This window comes from Rhinopithecus roxellana, chromosome 8, assembly GCF_007565055.1.
Source record: "Rhinopithecus roxellana isolate Shanxi Qingling chromosome 8, ASM756505v1, whole genome shotgun sequence".
Classification (NCBI taxonomy): Eukaryota; Metazoa; Chordata; class Mammalia; order Primates; family Cercopithecidae; genus Rhinopithecus; species Rhinopithecus roxellana.
In genome coordinates, this window is record NC_044556.1 from 46,942,709 (window position 1) to 46,950,331 (window position 7,623).

A 7,623-nucleotide genomic window follows, 5' to 3' on the forward strand; every position below is an offset into this window, starting at 1 on the left:
TCAGCTTCCCTAGTAGCCGAAGGTGGCTAGGATTACAGGCCCACGCCACCTCCCCAGCTCTCCGACTAGACATTCTTTTTTTTTTTTTTTTTTTGAGACAGAGTGTGGCTCTGTCGGCCAGGCTGAGTGCAGTGGTGCGATATTGGCTCACTGCAACCTCCACCTCCCAGGTTCAAATGATTCTCGTGCTTCAGCCTCTGGAGTAGTTTGGATTACAGGCGGGCACCACCACGCCTGGGTAATTTAGCAGAGATGGGGCACCATGTTGGTCAGGCTGATCTCGAACTCCTAACCTCAAGTGATCCGCCCTCCTCGGCCTTCCAAAGTGGTGGGATTACAGCCTGAGCCACTGCACCCAGCCTAGACATTCTTAAAAGGCAAATCGGACACATCCTCCACTTGAAAATGCCAGTGCCCCCTGGGCCAGGGTGCCAAGATCCACTTAAAATCCTGTGGGTGAGGCATTATTGATGAGCTGCTGCTTATCATTCCAGCCGTATCTGAGAGGAAAGCCAACAGAGTCAGGCCCTTTCAGCCTTGACGCTTGTGCAGACTCTGCCCGCTCACACCCTCTACTTCTCTACTGGAGAAGCTCTGACCTCGATGCCCCTCCTGTGAACCTGTGCTGCCCCCAGCCCTACTCCTACCTCAGGACGTTCCTGTCATGCTCAGAGCACACTGGGGGCCCTGTACCACAACACTTGTGACACCTGCTAGGCTCAGGGAGAGTGAACGACCTCAGGGCAGGGACTGTGTGTGTTCTGGATGTGTATCCCCAAGTCTTGCAGAGTGTGCATAGACAGGGGTTAAATAAATGGATATTGGCCAGGCACAATGGCTCATACCTGTAATCCCCACACTTTGGAAGCCTGGCCAACATGGCAAAAACCTGTCTCTACTAAAAATACAAAAATTAGCTGGGTGTGCTGTTGCACACCTGTAACCCCAGCTACTCGGGAGGCTGAGGCAGGAGAATCACTTGAACCCAGGAGGTGGAGTTTGCAAGTCGCAGTGAGCCAAGATTGTGCCACTGCACTTCAGCCTGGGCAAAAGGGTGAGACTGCGTCTCAAGAAAAGAAACAAAAAGGATATTGAATGAATGAAGGCATGGATTTTAAGGGTCAAAAGTGAAGCTTTATAAATGTTAGGCTGGGCTGTGGCATTTTGGGGGCTCACCAAGGCCAAGAACCGTATCTTCTTTGAGTCCTAATAGCTAGCTAACAAGGTGGTGCTCCTTTCAAAATATGTGAATAAATTCAAGATGGCAAAGTGATGTGAAGCTGTTTAGTTATGGTCCCATCACACAGCCTGTGGAACATCTGCTCAGTGAAGGGGACAGGGCAGTGGGCCTCAGGGGCCAGGCACTGAAGGAAATACAAGCAGGCTTAGGAGGGTGTGTGTGTGTGTGTGGTGTGTCTGAAAATGCCAGTGCCCTCCTGGGCTAGGACACCAAGATTCACTTAAAACACTGCGGGCGAGGCATTAGACAGACAACGAGGACACCAAATCCAAGAGGTGTTTACTGTAATGAGTGTTCAAAGGGGTGGGGTAGGGTGGGGTTCCCCCCATCTGACCCTCCAGGGCTCTGGGGTGACTCATTCTTCCTTGGGCTCAGAGGTGGAGCCGATATTTGTTCCTCCAGTTGAGCCCTGCTCCCCCTGGCCCTTGGTGTTCTCAGTGTCTCCAGCCACTAGAGCCACATTCCTCAGATAATTGATGTTGAAGCAGTTGACCTGTTCATCCCCAGGACTCAGGTAACAGCAGAGGGCAGGGTCTTGCCAGAATTTACGTCGGGGACCACACAGATCATTGATGAAGGTTAATTTCTGATGAAGGAGAAAAGTAAAACAGATGATGGGGTGAGGAGGTGGTCCAAGGACAGATGTAGATACTTGGGTGCCCAAAGTCCCCCTTTCATCAGCTTCTACTGCTCTCTCCCTGGTTCCCCTCCTGGGGCCCAGAGAGAGTACAAGCCTGCCTCGCACAGCTGGATTCCTTGTGACTGACAGATGTGTACATCTGGAAATGCCAGAAGTTTGAGGCCCAGAGAAGGCATAAATAGGAACTTAGAGATGGGGAGCAGGCCAGGTCAGAGTGAAGACTTTTCTGGAACCAAGAACAAAACACCTCCCTCACTAGTCATTATAACCGAGGGCTGGTTTGAGGTACTAAAGAGAAGGGTTGTCCTGCAGTTCTAGCTCTTTCCCTTCCCTCCCCTGCATTCCTCTGGAGACTAGACTCCACACACTCACCTCCTCCTCTGCACAGCAGGCCTGTTCTGGAAATGGCAGGTCACAGCAGCGGGCGGTCATGTTGTGAATCAGCCCAGGAATATGTTTACTATGTTGGTGTGAAAGGGGCAGGGGTTAGGGTCTTTGGGCATCTTCTGGCATCAGATGGGGTTGGGATATCATGATTTTGCTTTTCCCAAAGGTGTCCCCAAGGGAAGTTTTCGGGAAAGGAAGAGAGTGGGGAAGGACTAGGCAAGACTTACTGCTTGGTGAGAACTCTTTGGTTTCCACAGAGGTGGCCCATGAGGTTGGGGGTGACTCGGCTGATGTCGATGGCCAAGATGTCCCGGTCATAGTTGGGGTACGGAGCCTGACGGGCAAAGCACTCATCCCGAGAAGGGCTGGGAGGGTGGCGGCAGCATGAGTGGTGGTGGGTCTTCACGGTATACTCCCGGTCACAGTATTTGTCAAGGGTATCCTCCCACTGTGGGCCAGAGACAGGGAGGTCAGAAGCTGGACACTTGGCCCCTTCTCTCCTGACCATTGACTTCTCTTATTGCTCCTGGCAACTAGATGAGGGGCTCCCAGCCCCAGGGGCCCAAAGGGGATGGCAAAGAAGTAGAGGGTTAGGAGGCAACTGTTGATGTGTGGGCTTGGGAAGGTGGACGGGTGGAAGCCTGGATGAGGTTCCACGCTGGCACCGGGAGATGAGCTGGAACAGTGGTTGGAGAAGGTCAGGTGAGGCCAGAGCTGGACAGATGGATGGATGGTAGACAGGTGCATGTGTGGGTCATGAGTGGAGGAGGCCAGAAGTGTAGTACGAAGCTCGAGATGAACAGATTCAGGTGATGAACACAATGGATGGACAGACAGCCACAAACAGATGAACGGGTGGACGCACTCACAGCAGGGTTACATGGATGGACGGACCGGCAGGATCAGAGGTCGAAGATGGGCAGGCAGGCAAACAGGCTCTCGGGGAGGCTGGGACGCCCACTTACGGCTTTCCATATACAGGTGTGATTGTTCCCCTGGCGGCAGCAGCGCTGGAACTCCCTCTCCAGCCGGATCAGTGCCAGCAGCTCCCTTTGGAGGGGGTCAGTAGCTGGCAGATTGCGTGGCACAGAGCGGAAGCGCCTCAGGTGGCAGATGTTCTTGATATTGTCCAATGTGGGCGCCCCAGGGGGGAAAGGCAGCTCAAGACCCGAGGAAATAGCAGGCTGATGGCTGGGGCAGGCCCGGAGCTGGTAGTGTGGCTGGGGAGCTTCCTCCTGGAAGCAGGAGAACCGAGCCTCCCCCTGCTGCGTGCAGCACCAGTGGGGTCGGGTCTTGACCGAGAACTCGGCCTCACAGAATCGGCTCATTGCTTCCTCCCACTAGAGCAAGAGGGGAGGATCAGCCCACTTTCCACATTCCTGCCTTGCTCTCAGGCTCCAGGAAAGGACCCTGGGCAGGCAGATAAAAAAGAAACAGTGGTTGTCCTCTGCTCCCCTGGCACACTGGGGAGGCCCATGGTAGGGCCAGTGAATGGGACCTGAGGTTCCTCCAGACCCAGGCCTAGTGCTCTAACCCTTAAAACACACATACTGTCTGGGAGTTCAAGGACACCCCCCGGCATCAAGAACCCAACCTTACCACAAGTTTGGCACACTCTAGGCGGTTTGTGTGGCTGCGGCAGTGGCAGCAGCGGGAATATCCAATCTCCAGGAAATTGAGGGTCTCACCCTGGCGAGTGAGGTGGGAGTAGCTGGACTGTGGTAGGTTCCAGGGACCATATACCACATGCTGACGGTCAGGAAGGCAGATTTGGTTCAGATTTTCTGGAGAAGGCCGCCCAGGGGGGAAGCCATCCAGCCGGTGGGCCCAGCCCCCCTGGGACCGGCCCTGTTGGCAGTGCTGGGCTGCATTCCAGGACTCAGGTTCTGAATGGCTCTGGTCCCCAAACGAAGCTGGCGTTCCTGGAATGGGGAAAACAGTGGGAAGCGGGGACATGTGGAGGAACCCACAAAGGCTGGATGAGCTGGGAGGATTGAAAGAATCCAGGATGGAGGAGAGAGTGTTGGGAGGATATAAGGGAAATGAGAAAGAACAATTTGTGGCTCTTCCTTTTAAAATAACTGAAAGGCAAAGAGAAGCACACAGCCTGCCCCCACCTCCTCCTGCTTCTCAGGGCTCGGGCTTCCTACTCCTCTCCCCAGGGTCCTGAGCACTAAGTTAGGGGGATGGACAGACCAAAGCTGTCACTCACCCTCTCTCGGCATGGATCGTATGATTATCTCCTCCTGATATGGAAGAGGTGGGTCTACTGGGGTGGAAGGAGTAAGCAAAAGCCATGTTGGGATGGCTATTTCTAGCAGAGAAAGCCTGGCTAGTTTACGTACACAAAGAAGAACTCAGCAGAGAAGCAAGTGAAAATAGATGCTTTTTTTGCATATTTAATCACATAACTTTCTAAAACAGGTATGCCCTCAGTTTTACAGATGAAGAAACAAAGGCTTGGAGAAGTATGTAACTTACCCAAGGTTATACAACTGGTGAGTGGCAGAGCCCACCATCTTGTCTGCCCCCAAGCCCATGCTCTTGGGGAAGGCCATGGGGTAAAGGTGGGTAAAGAAGAGAGGGAACTGCTTACCTTCTTTCTGTTCATTGGGCTGCTGGAGAGAGGGCAGCTCTTTCTGGAGGGGGACAGCTTCCTGAGATAGAGGGGGACCCACTACAAGATAGGGGTGAGGGCACCAAGGAGCAGGGATCAGCCTGGTGCCAACAGGATCCATAGTGGGATAGAGGTGAGAGAGGGTGGGCAAGTGCTCACCTTCCTTTTCAGCAGGGAGTTGGGCAGGTAGCAGCTCTTCCTGTTGGATAGGGGTGGCCTCCTGAGAGGGAGGGGGCTGCACTATAGAAGGGGGAATGTGTGAGCAGCCCATCCTTTCTCCTAGCCAGGGCTGGGAGAGGAGGCGAGGGGCTCTTCCCTCCTTTCCATCTGAAAAGTGGGACGTAGGGCAGATTAGAAACCTGGAGGATCACTGAGGAGGGCACGGGGTGACCTTACCTTGACTCTGTCCCTCAAAGGGAGGGCCATGCTGAGAGGTGTCAGGGTGATCCATGAGGAGGCTTCGGGATAGGGGTGGGGAGGGGGGAGCTGCGTAGCCAACTAGAGGGAAGAGGGGAGACATCAGAGCCCACGATGACTCCTGGAGTCCCAATCCCATGCTGCTCCCCCAAACTCTTACCTTCTTGAAAGTGCTCTGGCCTTAGCTGCCTCTGCCCTGTAGCCTTGAAGCCTGGAAGGAAGAAGGGCAAGTCAGGGGCCGCTGGGAGGGCCTTCCCTGGACTTCAGCAAGGGATGGGGAGGCTGTGGAGATCAAGAGTGTAGGAGAGACAAGCAAGACACGAGATGCCCCTCTGTATTCACCTGCCCCGTGTCCCTTAATCCTCTCCCAGCCCCAACACACCTAGACATAACCAGCTGGGTTCTGAGAAAGCCTGTGGCGTTCTGATAGCTCCACCTCTACTGGCTCAGAGGCTGGGCCTAAAGGGAGTATGGCATATGGGATTGGGGAGGGAGGCCCTCATTTCCTCTGCCAGCGTCTTTCCCTCAGGGCTGTGGGTTGTCCTCCCCAGTCTCTGCTGGGATGAGTCTCTAGCTTTCAGAGGAAAAAGTCTAGACCTTGAGCTGGTTGGAGCCTACCCTATCCACCTCCTCCACCCACCCTCCTACTCCAGGCCCTTGAAACATCTTTAGGCCTTTGGCTAAGGAGGCTTCCTGAAGGTTGAGTACTTCCCCTTCAGCCAGTCTCAGCTCCTCCTTAGTTTAGGTCTCAATTTAGGGCCTGGGGGACTGGGACAGGCACAGGAAGGGAGTCACTTGTAGGTGATCTGCAGACACAAAAGACCAGGAGCTGGGAAGAATGATGGTATGAGGCTTCACAGAGAAGCAGACAGATCTGCTGACATCCTCAGCAACTTCAGCAACTTCCCCCAGGAGTGCCCTGGCTTTTTTTTTTTTCCTTTTCTTTTCCTTTTTTTCTTAGTTTCCACCCATAGCATTGAGGGGTTCCTGTTTTGTTCAGGCATTAAAGCAGATAAAGAATGTGTTTGTGCTGGATGGAGGGTGGCTCTGTGGATGGACAACCCTCAACTGCTCTAATCAGACAAGGAGTCCGTCAAGGCTTGCTGGGTCAGCAATCCGGTTTTGAGCAGCCTGGGGGCCCCTTTTCCCTCCCTTGCCTGTCCCACCAGCCCCCTCCCTACATCCTCCTCAGCACTCTGTGAACGCACCCCCACTCAGTTGTCCCTTTGACTGGGATTCTGTGTTTCTTGGCAGCAGTTTCTAGGAGCCCCTCTCCTTCTGTGCCCCTGCTCTCTGCCTCCTTGGTTAAAGGCTCCAGTGGCCCGGGCCCACTTTGGGCCTGCTTAGAAAAGGCAAGTCAAATAGAGAATCACTCTGCTAGTGATGAGCCATCTGGGATGCCTGGACCCAAACCCCTGCCATGTAAGCCCAGACCCCCTCCCAAGTGCTGACCCTCCAACTCACCTCCCTCAGAGGCAGCAGAAGCAATGGCCAAATAGGCCAAGACCAAGGCTGCTCTGACTGTGGTCCCCATCCTGGGGCAACTGACCACCAGACACCCAGGGGTGGGTCCTCTCAGGCAAGTCTGGATGTGAAGGGCCAGCTGCTGGAGCTTGTCTGGTGGCTGTTACTGTTGTGAGCTTCAGGACCGGGTCTTCTTTTATAATTGTCTGGTGTGATCTCCCGCCCTCCTCAGCTTCCTGCCATGACTCAGTCCCAGCTGCTCCTCCTCTGGAAGCCACTCCTCCAAAAGTCACCCTGAAGCCTCATCAGAGAATTGAGAAGAATGGGACTGACCAGAGGAGAACATTCTTATGACCCTCAAGAGAAACTGATTCAGAGAATCAAGGAGCAAGAGGTGTTTGAGCCCCTAGTTTGTGCCTCAGTTTCTCCATCTACATGCTGCTTTCTGTGGAGAGGGGATCTGCCAAATCATGAACTGGGGTTGGGGAAACAGGGCACAAAGGAGTTTACAGGGGGGAGCAGGACACCTATCCAAGGGATCTCCCCTACCAATGTGAGGTCTGGACTGTCCCTTTTCAATTTCCCTCTCTGGGACAAAAAAGAGGGAGACAAAGTGGAACATCCTTTTATTGCACCTCTCCAGAGTCAGAGATGAAGACATATGACCAGCAGCTTCCAGTATTCATTTATTTGTTTATTTATTTATTTAGAAACGGAGTCTCGCTCTGTTGCCCAGGCTGGAGTGCAGTGGCGCGATCTCAGCTCCCTGCAACCTCCACCTCGCGTGTGCCACCATGCCCGGCTAATTTTTTGTATTTTTAGTAGAGACAGCGTTTCACTGTGTTAGCCAGGGTGGTC

At 53.8% G+C, this 7,623-nt stretch overlaps 1 protein-coding gene across 2 annotated transcripts; it reads right to left on the reverse strand.

The window, feature by feature from the left end:
* Positions 1-1,502: 1,502 nt before the first annotated feature.
* Positions 1,503-7,021, reverse strand: ECM1 (extracellular matrix protein 1). Of its 2 annotated transcripts, XM_010387257.2 has the most exons (10): positions 6,766-7,021; positions 5,462-5,512; positions 5,281-5,382; positions 5,044-5,124; positions 4,864-4,944; positions 3,867-4,189; positions 3,233-3,607; positions 2,495-2,715; positions 2,253-2,340; positions 1,503-1,826 (listed from the first exon to the last, which is right to left on the reverse strand). In XM_010387257.2, exons 1-10 carry the CDS (start codon positions 6,833-6,835, stop codon positions 1,596-1,598), a joined length of 1,623 nt encoding a protein of 540 aa, XP_010385559.1. In that variant the 5' UTR covers positions 6,836-7,021; the 3' UTR covers positions 1,503-1,595. The 2 variants fall into 2 exon arrangements, with proteins under 2 accessions (XP_010385559.1, XP_010385561.1); XM_010387259.2 differs by lacking the exon at positions 3,233-3,607.
* Positions 7,022-7,623: the final 602 nt, after the last annotated feature.